This window comes from Apodemus sylvaticus, chromosome 19 (genome assembly GCF_947179515.1).
Source record: "Apodemus sylvaticus chromosome 19, mApoSyl1.1, whole genome shotgun sequence".
In the NCBI taxonomy this organism is placed as follows: Eukaryota; Metazoa; Chordata; class Mammalia; order Rodentia; family Muridae; genus Apodemus; species Apodemus sylvaticus.
Genome location: NC_067490.1, coordinates 7,742,438 through 7,761,141, shown reverse-complemented (window position 1 = coordinate 7,761,141; position 18,704 = coordinate 7,742,438). Strand labels below are relative to the sequence as shown.

The 18,704-nt window shown below is 45.4% G+C and overlaps 1 protein-coding gene across 1 annotated transcript in view; it reads right to left on the bottom strand.

Annotated features, from left to right (window-relative positions):
* Dnah8 (dynein axonemal heavy chain 8) overlaps positions 1-18,704 on the bottom strand; it is a 238,386-nt gene that overhangs the window by 187,633 nt on the left and 32,049 nt on the right. The window contains exons 13-18 of the mRNA XM_052164217.1: positions 17,421-17,556; positions 14,921-15,108; positions 10,737-10,817; positions 10,177-10,293; positions 7,042-7,161; positions 1,698-1,833 (exon numbers count right to left, since the gene is read on the bottom strand). Of these exons, the coding sequence (XP_052020177.1) occupies positions 1,698-1,833; positions 7,042-7,161; positions 10,177-10,293; positions 10,737-10,817; positions 14,921-15,108; positions 17,421-17,556 (778 nt within the window). The remainder of the gene's footprint in view (positions 1-1,697; positions 1,834-7,041; positions 7,162-10,176; positions 10,294-10,736; positions 10,818-14,920; positions 15,109-17,420; positions 17,557-18,704) is intronic.

Here is an 18,704-nt window from a genome sequence, read left to right as displayed (position 1 = left end):
AGACAAACTTATGTGCCTGGTGTATCCAATAAGTCTCTCTTAGTCTCTGTCCCTCCCTCCCTCCTTCTCTGCCTCCCTCCCTCCCTCCCATCTTACAATATCACTTCAATGGGATCTCTGCTTAACTGGAATGTTCCCCCATCTCACTGAACATGGGGTGGGTTGCCAGCTCTCCTCTGGTACCTTGGTACTTAGCTAACATAGCTGACCTCTGACCTCTTTAGCTGACCTCTGACCTCTGCTAGGCAGAGCCCTTCCGCATTGCATTGGCAGCATGACCCCAAGTCCAGTCAGAGGCCTGACTCATAAGAGCCAGCCTGTACTGTGACCCTGAGCAGAGGATGCTGGGAAGAGCATCCTCTTTTGGGTAAAACAACCCACTACAAACTTCTACCCAGTCACTTCTTATAGAGAGCTCAAAATTAAAAAAAAAAAAAAAATTAACTACATAAATCTTCCAATGCAAATTTACCCAATCGCGGGGCCAGCTCAGCAAACCTAAAACAACCCTGTTCTTAAACAACAATCTAGAAGAAGAAAGTGAAAGATTCCCCAACAGGGAGTTTAAAGTCACATGACCATCATGAAGAGGGTCATATGTGGCAACTTGTGGCTTGGGCTTGTGAACTCAGTTATTTACTGGAATTATTGGAGCCCTGGGTTCTTTCAGCAAATTGAGATTCTTTTAAAAAAAATGGAGAAGAGGAAACACAAAAAATTCAAAATTATTTCAATCTCTGTAAATAGACAGTAAAATGAGGAAACTTCTCCTATTCCCAGCCAGACATACTCGGCACACGAGGACAGAGTCACAAGTTTAAGACAGCAAGATCATGGCTGAGAGGTGGCTGAGCTCTTAAGAGAATCTGCTGCTCTTCCAGAGAACCCAGGTTCATGGCAGGTGGCTCACAATTGCCTGTAACTCCAGCTCCCAGGGTTCTGATATCCTCACATAAATGGCTCACACTCACAAAGACACACACATAAATAAGAATAAAGAAATCCTTGAAAATGAAAAGCCACAGGCTCCTTATGCCATCCTTTAATTGAGGGTGGGGTAGGGCGGCACAGCATGGTGTGATCTTGGCTTCCACTGCCTCGAACCCCTGAAGCATTCCTAAGTGGGAACACACAGCCCATTCTGTAGAAAGGACTCAGGTATGTGGGGGGGGGGGAATCTTAAAATATGATTCTGCACAAATTAAAATTTCCAGAGCTGTGAAAATTATAGATATTGCTCTTAGGTGTTTAAGAAAAAAAGCAAAACAAGTCAAATTACCAAAGTGACAATAGACTATACACACACACACACACACACACACACACACACACACACACACGAGTGCGCACACACATACACATATACCTATACAAATGCACACAAATGCACACATACAAATGCACACACATACAATATGCACATACACACACACATACACACATACACACTGGACTGAGAGGGTTTTCTATGGAAGGCTGACTCATAGAGTTGACTGGTGGTTAGCCAGGATTCCAAGGACCCCACTCTTCCCTAACTGCCACCAGGAGCTCACAGGGTCTAACCTGTGCCAACAGTGTGGATTATCCTGGATACCTGCCTTCCCTCTTACATAGCAGGAAATACCTGTGAAGAGAGAGGGCAGGGGAAGGCATCTATAAACATCTCTGGGAATTCAAACACTTACTAGTGGAATTACCTGGCGCCGGTTTGGCTGGTTTTCCAGTATATTTAACTTCGTAGATTTGTTCAAATATTGATATCAGCTCCTTCACAGCTTCCTCCACATGCCTGCTCTTGTGGTTTAGAATATCAGCCCACTCTTTGGTGTACGACTATTGGACAGATAAATCGACATTAACCTCCTTAAACACACTCTGAGATTATTATGACTTTAGTTTCTACGGCCGCGATTAGCTCTTCTTGAAAGGAACTCAAGGGGCCGGATGTGCGACTTTGGGGGTCTAGGGTACTTGGCTAGCGTGGTCCTAGGTTCTATTCCCCAGGACTGCGAGAAGAGACAGGCAGATGATGTCTCGTTGCCTTGATTAAAGCACTGGCCAAACCCAGCTTGGGTGCAGGTATTTGGCTTACGTTGCCCATTTTGATCCATCACTGAGGGGCAGGAACCTGGGGGTAGGAACTAAAACAGAAGATGGAGAAGCACTGCTTACAGGCTTGCTTGGCTTCTACAGCCTGTGCAGCTTGCTTTTCTTATACAAAGGCAGGACCACCTGCTCACGTGTGGCACCACCTACAGTGTGCTGGGCCCACCCATGTCGGGAGGTGATCTGTGCACAGGCAGCCTGATCTCAGGTAGAGCAACTTTGAACCCCAGAGACCTGGGGGGGGGGGGGCTTCCACCTACAACCTTGTGGGTGGAGCTTCCACCTGCGTAGGAAGGAAGGAGTTTGGTCACCGCCCATGGGCCCCACCTGTCACAGTTGCAGCCCCCACACACACACACCCCAGAAGAGGTGTGTGGCTATCAGTCACATAGAAGCAGCGCCAAGCCTTCCCACATGTAAATAAGGTTTCCCCGAGCTCTCAGTCCAAGCCAGTGAGAAGTACCTGCTGCCAAATTCTGAATCACCCCAAAACTGTAATATAAAACCCTGTCCTGAATCCTATGAGAGAGGATTAAAAGTGTGCAAGAATTACTCCGTTGTCTGAGAGTTCTGTCATAAGAGCTGTAACAAGGGAAAAAGAGGCTCTCCCGAAACACCACCAGTAGCTCTGCTGCAATCCTCCCTGGCTAGGCGGTCTTTTGTCAGCCCATGAGAACCCACTGGGCGCAGAGCGGGTAACTAAGACAGTAGCAATAGTAGTGGCGGCTGTGGCGACAGCAGGCCGCCTTGAAAGCGACTTCCCCATCTGAGCCCCATCCCCCCACCCAGCCTTCTACCAGAACGCTCACACTCCTGGGCCTCCTCGCCTTAGGCCCACATACCCACATCAATCTTTAATCAAGAAAATACGCCTGCGCCTGCGGAGGAGCACATAGGACCATCTATCTGATGGATGTAGTTCCTCAGTTAGAACTCCCTCTTCCAAAATATGCTTGTTGTCAAGTTAGCAAAAAACAGCCAGCCCAATTCACCCCCCTGCCCACGTGACACACAGGCACATAGCGATTGAACCCCGTGACCTTTCTGGTCTTGTTCGTTCCGAAGAGGCCATGGTATCCCAATAAAAATATTGGGAGGGAAGCATTTAAAAATCCCCACATTCTTTCTAAAAGCCCACATTCACTTTAAATTCCCAAGTCTTCCCAGGGAGTAGTGGCACACGCCTTTGATCCCAGCACTTGAGAGGCAGAGGCAGGCGGATTTCTGAGCTCAAGGCCAGCCTGGTCTATAGAGTGAGCTCCAGAACAGCTACACAGAGAAATCCCATCTTGAAAAACAAACAAACAAAAAACAAAACAAAATCCCAAGTTTTCAACTGCGGGCTCCTGTAAAATCAGAATCAATGTATATACTCTCTTATACTAAGATATTAGAACCAGGAAACAGCAGTACCAACTGGATCAAAGCAAAACCCAAATCCACACAGTAAATAGCTCAGTGCCTAACATCTGGGACCCCATTCATGAAATTCTGTGGGATCTGGCCTAATGGTGCGTGTCCACGTTCTAACACGAATGTAAGACCCAAATTCTCATCATCTTGAATTAAACCACATTTTGGATCAACCACAAACAGCACCTAGGTCCGACAAGACTGCCTCTGTTCGGGGCACTTTTTCTGGTACAGGGAGCCTTCCTGTTCTGTCTTTCCAGGTCCCTCCCTGGCCTGTGACTTCTTGTCTGCCATTTGGGGGCTGAGCTCCGCCCTCACGGAAGCGCGATGCCTTTTATTTCTTCCCTCTTCCCCTGGGAAGCAGCTGAGGCCACAGTGTGGTTGTTCTGGGCTTGATTGGAAATAGAGTCTTTTCTCATACAACACATCCTGACCTGTGGGAAGTCATTAGAGATCCTCACTTCGGCCCAGAGAGCTGACAGGGCAAAGGTCCTGAGTAAAACAAAGAAGAGCCTCTCCTGTGATTGCTGGTGGAAGGAAGTCCTGAGATAACTGTGGGGTGCTCCAGACTATGCAAACACCAGATGTCTCCACCTGAGGACCCTTATCTCTCCCTGCTGAAACTTCTAAGATTGCCCTTCCCTCCTTTGTTCATGCCTTGAGAAGAGCTCTTCCAGCGGGCAGTGGTGGCGCACGCCTTTAATCCCAGCACTTGGGAGGCAGAGGCAGGTGGATTTCTGAGTTCGAGGCCAGCCTGGTTTAGAGTGAGTTCCAGGACAGCCAGGGCTGGAACATACAGAGAAACCCTGTCTCAAAAAAACTAAAAATAAATAAATAAATAAATAAATAGATGAAATAAGAGAAGAGCTCTTCCTCTGAGAGCTTAAAACCTGTGTACCCCAGAACATTAAACGAGACCTCGACATTTGAACCCCCTCTGCCTGGTCTCCTTTCTCCCCCCCCCCCTTTGACCCCCTTTGGGACTCTGGAATAACTGGACCTGCTGGCCGGGTCACTGAGCAGAGTCCCCCCTTCCTCCGCTCCACCCAGTCCCTTTCCTACCTCCCCTCTCCCGAGATTCACTCCCCTCCATTTACTCTTCAGAAAAGAGCAGGCCTCCAAGAGAGAACAGTCAAACCTGAAAAACCAAGTCACAGGAAGGCAGCAGGGGAAAAACTCTCATATCCAGGCTGGAGAAGGTAACCCCAGGCAAGGGTCAGAGATAGACCCCAGCCAGGAGTCCTACAAAAACATCAAGCTAACAGCCATAACGGATATGCATATATGCAGGGGTGGTGTAGACCCATGCAGGCCCAGTGTTTTGGGCTTTTAAAAAAGTTTCTGCTTTAATCCAATCTTTTTTTTTTTTTTTTTTTTTTTTTTTTTGGTTTTTTTGAGACAGGGTTTCTCTGTGTAGCCCTGGCTGTCCTGGAACTCACTCTGTAGACCAGGCTGGCCTCGAACTCGAAATCCGCCTGCCTCTACCTCCCGAGTGCTGGGATTAAAGGTGTGCGCCACCACCGCCCGCCCGGCTTTTGCTTCAGTCCATTCTTGATTGTATTTTTTATGACATGACTGAAAATCACAGGAGGGGATCCCAATCTCCCCAGTACCATCTGGCAACCAAGAAGGGACACCCCAAATTCTCCAGTAACACTACCACAGCCAAACAAATTTACAGTGGATGACCCCATTTCATTTCCGCACATATGCCCACCAAGATCAGTTCACACACACATATAATAATGTTCAGTCTATAACCAAATGCTATACGTTATCCAAATGTCCCCGAGGGCCTAGACGAGTTGCAGTAAACTTATAGGACAGAGGACTATAGTATCACAGGATGGAAGGAACAAAGCAGGCCACCTCTGGGTAAATATAAAGGCCACGCCCTGTGCTATAACATTTCCGTGAAGAGATTAAAAAAAAAAAAAACCAAGATGATGAATGTATGGTGAATGATAATTTTTTAAAGATTTATTTATTATATGTAAGTACACTATAGCTGTCTTCAGACACACCAGAAGAAGGCGTCAGATCTTATTACAGATGGTTGTGAGCCACCATGTGGTTGCTGGGATTTGAACTCAGGACCTCTGGAAGAGCAGTCAGTGCTCTTACCCACTGAGCCATCTCTCCAGCCTACGGTGAATGATAATTGCCAGGGGGAGATGAAGGGAGACTATCTGAACAGGAGCAGCAGGAAATCACTTGGGATAAAGAACGGCCTACACCTTAGAGACAGCCAGCCACACGGTGTGGCATGTGTAGACACTCACTGAATACCAAACTGAAGATCCGTGGACTAGAGGGCTGGAGAAGTGGCTCAGTGATTATGAGCACTGGCTGCTCTTGCAGCCAGAGGACCCAGGTTTCATTCCCAGCACCCACACGGCAGCACATAGCCGCCATCTATAGCTCTAATCCCAGGTGATCCAGCCCCCTCTTCTGGCCTTCTCGGAACCAGGAACACATGAGGTTCTCAGATATGCATGTGAGCAATATACCTATACATGAAAAAGGTTTAATTAAGAAAAAAATGTGCAACTTAGATGTGTGTGTATATAAACACAAATCAACAACAACAACAAAAAGAACACAGACAAAAATTGTCAGTGGAATCGGATGCTATGGCCATTGTGTAACCAGATATGACAGCAATATGGCTGGACACCATGGGCCAACTACAGAAGCAGGGAAGGGGGCAAGCCACTGTGTTAAACTGAGCTTAAAGGCCTGACCTAAAAAAAACAGGTATGGAGGGTAAGAGAGAAGAGGTGATTCAAGAAAAATCTGACAAAACCCAGTTTGGCTTTAAGACTTATCCGACTTAGGACTTGGAGGGGGGATGAGTCCCAGGTTTCTCAGTGACTGAACAAGAGAGCACGTGAACCCACACTGAAAGAAAAATGGCAACTGGGCATGGTGGCCCAGGCTCCTAATCTCAAGTATTCAGGAGGCAGAGGCAAGGGGGAAATCTCTGTGAGTTCAAGGCCAACCTGGTCTAAACAGGGAGGGCCTGCCAGCCAGGGCTACATAGCAAGACCCTGTTGAAATAGTAAGGAGGGAAGGAAGAAAGGAAGGAGGGAGGGAAGAAAGGAAGGAGGGAGGGAAGGAAGGAATGAGGGAGGGAGGGAAGGAGGGAGGGAGGAGGGAAGGAGGGAGGGAGGGAGGGAGGAAGGAAGGAAGGGAGGAAGGAAGGAAAGGAAAGGAGGAAAGAAGGAAGGAAGGTAGGTGGATGGTATATCCCTGGGAGGATACACTGAAGGAAAGGAACCGAAAACACTGGCAGAGCCCCAAACAACTCCAGCATTAGTTCAAGGACACGTAAATCATACCTAGTGTGGCCCTCGACTGGAGCTGCTGGGGCCACACAAGTCTTTGATGTTTAGGCTATTTCCCACAAAATCTAGGTCCCCCCCCAAAAAAGAAAATTAGGCCCAGGTGCCCACTTTTCGATTGTGAATTCACACGTCAGGTCAGTGAGGTGATATGTCTGCTGTTCTAATGAACTCGTACCTCGTTGAGGGTCAGCATGTCCTCTACTCTGATGGCGCCGCCGTCCGACAAGGAGATTAGCAAGGTCTTGGCAATCTCCTTCAGAACCGTGTCGATATGCATTTCACACAGGTCATTGACCTACCAGCGAGACAAAAACATGTAAAAAGCGAAAAGTAAAAAGTAGCTGCTCTCTTTCCCTTCAACGCTAACCTTCTTTTCAACAATATGCACCAGAGTTATAAGTCTGTTTACAGAACTGAATCTAGAGACCCGCATCCTGGGTCAAGCCTCACTTGGTGGACAATTCAGGAATATCTGTGCAAAGAAACCACGACTCGGTTCTAAAGAGGCATGGGCCAGAGCATTACTCATGGGCAGGACTGTCTTTGATCCTCATTTTGCACAAAAGAGCTGTTCGTGTCCCAGCTTTGTGGCTGAAGACACCAAGGCTCAGAGCAGGAAATAAGTTAGGAAAGAACGCACAGTTGGTAGAAAGCAGAGGACCCTGACCCGGTTTCACCAACTGCAAAGCCTCTGAGTCTGTCTGTGACACAATGACCCCACGCACAGAGATGAGCACACATCCCAAGAGGTGTGAGCGTTTTAAAGAGCACGCAGATGAGAAATCAAGAAATCAGCAGGCTGTCGCCCATCTGACAACTCATCTGGTCACTATCACACACACACACATACACACACACACACACACATTAATGATAACGTTTAGGCAGGATACGCGGCCATCCTCAGCTTTCTACAGTCAGCCTATTTTCTGTGTGTGTCTGTCTGTCCGTCTGTCTGTCTATGTCTGAGTGTGTTTGTGTATATGTATATATCTGTGTGTGTCTGTGCACATGTCTACATGTCTCTGTGTGTCTCTCTGTGTATATCTGTGTGTCTGCCTATCTGTCTATGTGTATATGTCTGTATGTGTATCTGTATGTGTATGTGTATATGTCTACGTGTCTGTGTATATGTCTATATGTTGTCTGTGTGTCTGTGTATCTATTTGTGTGTCTATCTGTGTGTCTGTGTATGTATATATGTCTCTGTGTATGTGTGTATCTGTGTGCATTGACTTTCTATGTGTGTGCCTGCCTGTCTGTGTGCCTGCCTGCCTGTGTGTGTGTCTGTGTCTGTGTGTGTGTCTGTGTGTCTGTCTGTCTTATGTCTATGTATGGGCCTGTCTGTGTGTCTGTGTGTCTGTATCTGTATACATGTCTGTGTGTATTTGTCTGTATGTATGTATGTCTCTGTGTCTATGTGTATATCTGTGTTTTTGTCTATCTGTATATATGTATAAATGTCTCTATGTGTGCATGTGTGTATGTCTGTATGTATGTTTCTGTGTCTATATGTATATGTGTCTGGGTATGTTTCTTTCTTTCTTTCTTTCTTTTTTTTTTTTTTTTTTTTTTTTTTTTTTTTTTTTTGGTTTTTTTGAGACAGAGTTTCTCTGTGTAGCTCCAGCTGTCCTGGAACTCACTCTGTAGACCAGGCTAGCCTCGAACTCAGAAATCCGCCTGCCTCTCCCTCCCAAGGACTGGGACTAAAGGCGTGCACCACCACCGCCTGGCCCTGGGTATGTTTCTATGTCTATCTATTTGTCTATGTTTTTGTCTGTCTATATGTATGTATGTCTGTGTGTGTGTGTGTGCCTGTGTGTGTGTTTGTGTGTATGTGTATGTCTGTGTGCCTGTGTGTGTCTGTGTGTATATGTGTCTATATGTATATGTGTATCTGTATGTGCTTGCCTTCATTTCTGTGTCTGTGTATGTCTGTGTGTGTGTCTGTGTGTGTGTGTTTATATGTATGTGTATCTGTATGTACCTGTCTTCATTTCTGTGTCTGTGTGTATGCCTGTCTATGTGTGTGTCTGTGTATATGTGTCTATATGTATATCTGTATGTGCTTGTCTTCATTTCTGTGTCTGTGTGTGTCTGTGTGTGTGTCTGTGTGTGTGTTTATATGTATATTTGTATCTGTATGTGCTTGTCTTCATTTCTGTGTGTGTGTCTGTGTGTCTGTATGTGTGTCTGTGTGTATGTTTATATGTATATTTGTATCTGTATGTGCTTGTCTTCATTTCTGTGTGTGTGTCTGTGTGTCTGTGTGTGTGCCTGTGTGTGTGTATGTGTCTATATGTATAATGTATCTGTATGTGCCTGTCTTCATTTCTGTGTCTGTGTGTGTGCCTGTGTGTGTGTATGTGTCTATATGTATATGTGTATCTGTATGTGTCTGTCTTCATTTCTGTGTCTGTGTGTGTCTGTGTATGTGTCTATATATATATGTGTATCTGTATGTGCCTGTCTTCATTTCTGTGTCTGTGTGTGTCTGTGTGTGTCTGTGTATGTGTCTATATGTATATGTGTATCTGTATGTGCCTGTCTTCATTTCTGTATCTGTGTGTGTCTCTGTGCGTCTGTGTATGTTTCCATGTGTCTGTAGAGATTGACGTCCGGAGTCTTCCTCAGACACTCTCCACTTTGATTACTGAGGCAGGATCTCTCTCTGAACCTCGAGCTTGCCCACTTGATATGTCTAGCCTGCCAGCTTGTCCTAGGGGTTCCCCATCTCTGCCTCCCAACTCCTAGAGTTGCAAGTGGCCCCCACACTGCTGGACTTCTTATGTGGGCTTGAGGGATCTCATGATTGCATAACAAGCCCTTTACCTGCCGAGTCACCTCTCCAGCATCCAGTCATCCTTGCTAAAACCTCCTCAGCCTAACAAGGGCAAGGTAAATCCGGGGCTAAACACAGGACAACCCAGAAGAAAAGGACCCAAATCAGTAACATATAAAACCTTTTTTATTTATTGAATGGATGTTCTTTTAGTTTAAAACCATACCTTTTTTAGGATCTATTTTTTTCCTTAACCACATGTATGCCTTTCAGTGTGTGTGTGTGTGTGTGTGTGTGTGTGTGTGTGTGTGTGTATACAAATGCAGGTCCCACAGAGGTAGGTCCCTGTGGGAGCTGGAGTTACTGGCAGTTGTGAGCATTCAGACACGGATGGGCCCTGGAAACCAAACTCACTCAGGTCTTCTGCAGACTCACTCCTAACCCCCGAGCCACCTCTCCAGTCCACATCATTTACTAATAATTATTTGAGTGTTAATGCGCATTGTTCCAAGACATCATTGGCTTTACCTTCTTTAAAAGTTGGTTGAACATATCCAAAACGGACTCGACCTCTTTGAAGAAGCTCTCCAGCATTAGTGAGGACCAGGTCAGTACGGTGAGCCCTTGCCTCAGGACGGACTCCACCTAGGAAGAGCGGAAATGGAGGCTGTTTTCTCTTGCTCAGAAAAGCCTCTTTTGCTGCTTGAAAATAGTACATGATGCATCTGCTTAATTGAATTCCCCCACCATTATGCCTAATGAGAGATGGCTTTTCTTTTAAATCATCTGGTTGTCGTGGAAGCAGCCATAAATTTTTGCAAAGTGCTCACAACCTGTATTTGTTTTTTCCCCACAGGTAACAAAACCTAACCAGGACATCATTCTGTAGGGAGAGGGGGAGGGAAGGAGGGAGGGAGTGAAGAAGAAGGTGGGGGAGGAGAGCACGAGTGAATACCAGAGCTGTAAAGTTGAAATGAGAAAGACAGGTGGTCAAGGCAAGGAGATGTGTTCTGAGATCCATCATCTATATACAACAGGAATCTAATTCTAAATCGCAGAGATCGATATGGGCCCCCAGCATCACCAACCTTCTTCATTTTAGGGGTCATCAGGTTGACAAACACAGAAGGCACTTCCTGGCACAGCTCATCGTAATACTGCAGAAGACCCTGCACAAAGTCAGAACGGCACAGCTTACCTCAAAGTCGACAGAAGCAATGGCCGCAGTTTGGCTCCTGCCAGAAAGGCTTCGTGGCACGGGGTTTACCCCACACGGGCCTCTCAGGGTGGGGGGCTCCTCATTTTCCTGATACTGGCTGGCTATATACCTTTCCATCAGCTGTCAATCACAGGTTTATTCTCTTTAAATTCCGACATGCTCATGTCACTTCTCAAGATGCTCATTTTTTCTCTCGCATTACTCATTTCTCTTCGCTTCGAGAAATGACTCGGATAATTATCATTTCACGGTATTTGTCTTTATACATGGTTTTATCTTTTTGTTTCTGTGATTGTTTGTTTGTTTGTTTGTTTGAGACAGGGTCTCAAGTAGCCTGGGCTGGACCTGAACTCCTCCTGCTGCCTAGATTACAGGCATGCCCCCAGTCACAGTTCCTAATCTTTTGACTTACTAAAACACACTCGTCGCTGGGGCCAGACAGAAGGCTCATAGTTAAGCATGCTTGCTACTCAAGCTAAGGACCAGAGTTAACAGCCCAGTACTTAATTAGGCTTCCTCACAAACAGCTCTAACTCCAGGTTCAAGGGATCCAACACCCTCTTCGGGTCTCCTTGTGCACCCTTGTTCACAACTGGCAGACACACACACACACACACACACACACACACACAAGAAAATCCTTTAAAAAGCCACTCATTACCAAGGCCATAACTGATTCTTATGTTTGTTTTCTTTCTCTTTTAAAGATTTAATTTGTATTTTATGGTCATAGGTGCTTTGCCTGCTTTATGGCCACAAATCTTATGCATGCAGTGCCCAAGGAGGCCAGAAGAGGGCACTGCGTCCCAGGGACTGGATACGCAGTGTTGTTGCAAAAACAGCAAGTGCCCATCCCTCCAGCCTTCTTCAATCTGAATAAATGTAACGGCTCCACACAACCAGAATGGTTAGGCACGTGTTTTTCTTTTAGAGATGACCCATGATGACCAGTTTGGGCTGGTTTGCAACCGATTGCGGGATGTGTTGGGCACGTGTTAGCTGGTTTTTAAGCAACTTGGTTTTACTTAATAGCTTCTGAGTTCTTTTTTCCTGGCACTCAGCAAGCAAGAATGGCTTTCACAATGTCACCCAAATGCTAATGAAATCCCAGGAGGTGCAATATGAATGGTGTTCTCCACAAAGCCAATGCGGGAGGGTTAACAATTACATCCTGTTTCCACTGAGAGCACAAACCTCTATGTTCTTTGAAGAAAACAGACAAATCTCTGTGGCATTGGTATAGGAAAAGATTTCTCAAACAGGACAAGGAAAATTTGAAAAAATGTAAAATGCTTCTATCTCGGAGTACATAGAGATACACATCTTTAATCCCAGCGCTTGAGAGGCAGAGGCAGGTACTGGGGATAAGCAGAAGAAATTTATTCTAAGGACTACCATTTTGTTTTCAGACTCCATTTAATCATAGGGACAAACTAAAGTTAAGGTCCCAGGCCCTAGGGGAGCTGGGAACTGCCCTAAAGTTGGACAGCTTTTGTGTAAGGAAACAGTCTAGCCATCTCAAGGATAACTTCTCCTTCTTACTGGCAGGATCAAACAAGTTTTTGTTCCCAGGCAACAGGGAACCACCATGTGGGTGCTGGGAACTGAACCATCCTCAAGAACAGCCAGTACTCCTAGCTTCTAGGCTATCTCTCCAGCCCTCTTTTAAAGATATTTTACTAATTCATTAACAGTGTCATGGATGCATACAGTGTATTTTGATGATATCCACGCCCAACACTCGCCCCTAATTGCTGGTCCTCATAACTAACATTTAGTCTGTTATAACTTCTGGTAGAATAACAGTTTGAAATATCCTCAGATAACCTATTTCTTTCCTTCAACAAGCCAACCAGCTTGTCCCTTGGCCCAGATGTAGACATTAAACCAAGAGATTTCAATCTCATGGCATATTGAATTCACCGCCATGTTCCCAGGAAGATCCAGGAAGAGTCCTGTATTGACTTATTATGTTATGGATGAAAAGAAACTAATCCTCTTTGTGCCCAAGCAAAGAGAATTCTTTTTTTCATGGAATCATCAGAGGTCCCATTAATTTCTCTGTACTCATTTTATAATCCATATTTAATCGGTTCTTTATTCTTGGATTTATATTTCTGTCTTTTGCTATGACTAATGCTTCTGGAAAGAATTGTCTTTACACTGATATATCTTCCTGCCTCTCCAAAATATATGCCCACAGACTTCCTGGAGAAAAAGCGAGGAACACCGGGGCTCATTTAATTTGCTGTTCTAACTGGCTTTTCAAAGAAATTGGATATTGCCAACGCTGTCTCACACGCCTTTGAAACCCTGTGCTAAATTTCAACATGCCTTTCATTTACCTACCTGGTCTCAGTTATGTGTATGCATGTGTCTGTGTGTGTGTGTGTGTGTGTGTGTGTGTGTGTGTGTGTGTGTGTGAGTGAGTGTGTGCATGTGCCCGCAGACACCAGCAGAGAGCATCTAATGACCTGGAGCTGGAGTTGCAGGCAGCTTTGAGCCTCCCAATGCGATCCTCTGCAAGAGGAGGATGCGCTCTTAACATCTGGGCATTCCTCTTGTCTCTTCCATTTGCTTAACTGACCCTCTTTCATGATACTTTTGAATGTCAGTTTGCAAGCTTTTGGTCTTTTTGTTGTTTTGTCACTGTTGCTTTGGTTTCCTTGATTTTGTTTTTGCTTGAGATAGCGTCTTATTAATTGCTCTGACAATCCTAGAACTCATTATGTAGACCAAGGCTGGCCTCAAACTCATAGAGATTGTCCTGCCTCTGTCTGTCAAACACTGCGATTAAAGATGCATCCCATAGCCGCACCTGACTAATTTTTTTTTTAATTTTATGTTGCTCATGAGTGAACTTAAATTAGAATGCTTCCTTTTACCCCACGACGTTGGAGAACCCTTCCCATCTGGGCAACTTTATAGCCATCCCTCTCTCGTAATTAATATTTTATTAGTGACCAGCATTAAATATATTAAAGTTAATATTCTTGCTCCATAAAATTATAATTAAAGCGCTGTTAAACCTGACGCTTCATTACTTAGGACCTAGAAGTCCAACTGAGCTCTGACATTCCCTTCCTCCTTCCCTTCTCCCATCTTCATGACGTTTGCAAGTTGGCATTCTAAACCCATCAGGAATGGGGGCCACGAGGATAAGAGTGTTTAGGGCTCTGGCAGAGGACCCAAGTTCTGACCCCAATACCCATGATCATATCCACTACACTGTGAGTCACACATGCCTGGAACTCCAGCACCAAGGGATCCACTATTACGCAGCTCAAGAAACATTTTTAAAAAGAAAATAACATTCTGGGCAGTGGTGGCGCACGCCTTTAATCCCAACACTTGGGAGGCAGAGGCAGGCGAATTTGTGAGTTCGAGGCCAGCCCAGTCTACAAAGTGAGTTCCAGGACAACCAGGGCCACACAAAGAAACCCTGTCTCGAAAAAACAAAAACAAAACCAAAACAAACAAAAAACAAAAAAACACAAAAGCAAGGTAGGGTTCGAGATGGCTCAGTGGTTAAGAACATTGGCTGTTCTTCCAGAGGTCTTGAGTTCAATTCCCAGCACCCATATCATGACCACCTATAAAGGGATCTATCTGATGGCCTCTTCTGGCATACAGAAGTACATGCAGACAGAGCACTCACATTAAAAAAAAAAAGTAAGGAGAAAGCAATAGCAGACACTAGGTGTCAATCTGTGGCCTCTATACTTATACTCATATGCAGATGCACACACATCCACATACAACACATCCATGTATATACACATGCACATACATACACACATGTGTATCCACACATAAACATACACACATACAACACATGCAGACACACAGAAACATGCATAAAAACAGAAACACATACAAACATATACAGAAACATGCACACATAAACATGCACATGTACACACACATGCATGTATGCACTCATAAACTTGCATGAACCATGAACATACAAACATGCACATACACACACATGCACACACAGATAAACATGCACATAGGAAAAGAAGAAGTCCTCAGAATCCCCCGTCCCCTCACCTGCAGATACAGCTTGTCTGCCTTCAGTTTGCTCTCCAGCTTCAGCAGCTTCTTCGCCTGTTCCGGAACATCCAGCTTCATCTTTATCATGCACTTTGTTTCCCGCACGACTTCCAAAATCTTGGGGTCGAAGTTAACCAGCAACTTCCCCGATTCCGGGTGTCGCACAAACAGCGTGGCTTGCAAAGCTACGGACAAACCAGCTCTGGCGTCAGTCACCCTGCCCACCCCGCTGCTTCCCCGCTCCCTTCTCAAAGGCAGAGCAGTAGCTCTGGATCCTAAGTGCCCAGTCACACACAGCCCCTCACACACAGTCTCTCACACACAGTCTCTCACACACAGTCTCTCACACACAGTCTCCCACACACAGTCTCTCACACACAGTCTCTCACACACAGCCTCTCACACACAGTCTCTCACACACAGTCTCTCACACACAGTCTCTCACACACAGTCTCTCACACACAGTCTCCCACACACAGTCTCTCACAGACAGTCTCTCACACACAGTCTCTCACACACAGTCTCTCACACACAGTCTCTCACACACAGTCTCTCACACACAGTCTCTCACACACAGTCTCACACACAGTCTCTCACACACAGTCTCTCACACACAGTCTCTCACACACAGTCTCTCACACACAGTCTCTCACACACAGTCGCCATCAAGACTCAGATCCAGAGCGATAACAATTGATGGGTGCGGTTACGAGACAGACTTTATACCACAGACTTCAGTACTTCCTTGAATGGGTTACAGAAATCTACCTGTAGCTTTTTTATTTTTTTACATAATTTATTCATATTTTATGTGCATTGGTATTTTGCCTGCATGTATGTCTATGAGAGGGTGTCAGATCCCAGGAACTGGAGTTACAGACAGTTGTGACTTGTCATATGTGTGCTGGGAATTGAACCAGGGTCCTCTGGAAGAGCAGCCAGTGCTCTTACCCACTGGGCCATCTCTCCAGCCCCTTAGACTATTTATGAGTGTAACAGGAATTATTGCTAGGGGCGTGATGTTTAAAAAAGTAATTACTTCTAAGGCTCATATGTATTTACTCAAATCATATCTTATTTCATCAAACTTTATTATCACAAGAATTTCACTGTAATCACAGACTCTGCCAAGTCTCATGGGACCTGGTAGAATGTCACAGCGACACATTTTAGGGAAATAAAGTGCTACCTGAATCCCTTTGAAATTGTCTGACTTTTATTCACTAGATAAAATCAGTCTTCAAGAGGTTCCTTTTACTTAATTTATTTTTTAAATCTATTATTGGGAAGATGTGTCAGAGCACACCCATGTGTGGGAGTCAGAGGACATTTATGGAGTCGGTTTTCTCCTTTCACATTTAAGTGAGTGCCAGGGATTGAACTGAGGTCTCCAGGCTTGCGCAGCAAGCTCCTTTACACTGACTAAGCCATATTGCCCCTCCTAAATGCCAGGATTCAAGGACAAGTCACCACATCTGGTCTTTCACGAGGTTCTTTTTTTTTTTAATATATTTATTTTATGTATTCACCATTGCTGTCCTCAGACACCAGAAGAGAGCATCAGACCCCATTGCAGATGGTTGTGAGTCACCATATGGTTGCTGGGAATTGAACTCAGGACCTCTGAAAGAGCAGTTAGTGCTCTTAACCATTGCCATCTCTCCAGCCCCTTCACAGGGCTCTTAATGGAGTCAGTTTTTCCTGGGGATCTCAGCTAAGAATTTTATCCAATATATTTGGGATCCTTTCAAAAGTGAATTAGAAATCATGTGTCCATTCAGATAAATCCCAGAGTAATTCCAAACACTCATTGAGCAAAATCTGACTGCCTTAAGACTATACTGAATTTGCAGGGCAGAACAAGAGAGTCCAAAGAATAAGACAGATCCACAGGGACCGTTGGGACATTAGGGCTACTCCAGGCGACAGTGACCATCTGAGAACCTGGCAGATCTCTGTCACAGAAACTCTGCAGGAGGCCCAGCCAGTACCCCAAGAACAGCCAAGCCATAAAACAGGAAACTGTACTTCCCACAGCCTGGGCGAGCATGAAAAACTCCAAAGTTAAGCTGTTAGCTTTGCTCTGGAGTACTTCTCCCGGGCATTAACACTGCTATGTGTGTACGGAACCTTCTAATGTCAAATGGTGTTCTCACGGGGCAAAGAACAGTCCATAAAACTTGATACAATCTATCGAGACTACCTGATCTCTACCTGCTGAGCCAGGGGCTCTTGTTACTGTGGGGTCTGCCCCAATTCACCCTTTGCCCCTGCCCCGCCCCCAGTCTCGGGATTTGTATGGCACTGCCCTGGTTTTTCTCTCATGGTTTCTGCAGAATAAACTCAAGTCAGGCATTCACAACTGACATCCTCCCAGCCCCACATCTAAACTGGAATTAACCAGCCCGATCCTGATCGGAAGCAGGAAGAAGACCAATCATCAACAGAACCAGGGATGTGTTGGAAACCGAGCCCCTCTTCTAAGCCTGATACGCACCGTAGTGGAGCTGGGAAATCTCCTTGACCCAGGCTGTGTGGTAAACCACCTCAAACTCCACCAGCACGTACGAGATCTTGTTATACTGACGGATGACGGCTTTACCTTCTGCGCTCGACAAAATGTCTGAGTTTTTCTGCGTTTGTTTTTTTTTGGGGGGGGGGGTAGGGTGGAACAGGGAGAGAAAAAGTTATATTTTAAGACACTGCAGACTTTATTCCACAAACGACTTACACTGATGTCAAATAGGCATGGTAACTATTTAGAGTCTGCCTTAGAGTAAAGGATCAGAGAAGCTGGAGACGGGAGATTCGGATATTCCAGCGGAAAGAGAAGAAAGCCTGAAACAGTTCTGTTGGCCCAGGGCCAGTCACAGGCAGCAAAGTTTTCCTCCCCCCTCCCCCTTTGCTTGGACAAGAGACAACTGACTTTCCTTCAACAGTTATCCCAACAAATTCCTTTATACAACACAGCAGTGGCGGTAGGACTGGGGAAGGGAGGGTGAATTCAAAAAAACGATTCCTTTTTGTTAACAATGAAAGAATTCACAAATGCCAGGCTGGATCTGCCACTGTAGCAACTTAGCCTTTTGCCTAAAGCTAGAGTTAAATGTCTTTGAAGATTCTTTAAAAACAAAAAAACAAAAAAACAAAAAAACAAAAAAACAAAAAAAAAAAACAAAAAAACTAGGTCTGTGTGCACAGAGGAGTGCAGGTGCACATGGAGACCAGTAGGGGGCGTCAGATCCCCGGGGCTGGAATCACATGTGACTGTGAGCCACCCAACATGGATGCTGGGAACTGAACTTGGGTCCTTTGCAAAAGCAGTATGCACTCTCAGCTGCTGAGCCCTCTCTCCATGGCCAGTTTAAATGTTTGTAAATAACAGAATAATGAAGCAGGCAGCAGGAGCAGAGTGGAATCTTTACCTTTAGTAGTGCCCCAGTAACAAAATTACTGGAGTGAGGTCCTTCTGGTTATTTTGTTCTCTGTTCAGGCATGAAATACAACATCAAACAAAGTAGACCCTATTCTGATACTCTGTCTCTTACACAAATAAAAACAACACAGGAAAACAAAGGAAACACAAAGGGACCTTTCCAGAATGCTGGCAGGGTCTCCAAGGACCTGGCTCCTCAGAAGCCTAATCATCTTAGTCTGCACATACGGCGATGCCATGCCTGGGGCTCCATTCTTCAAAGAGGAATGCAGGCGGCACCCCTTCTTGGGTTTCATTAAATATACATCAGCACCTATCCATCCACACATGCAAATAAGAGTCGGG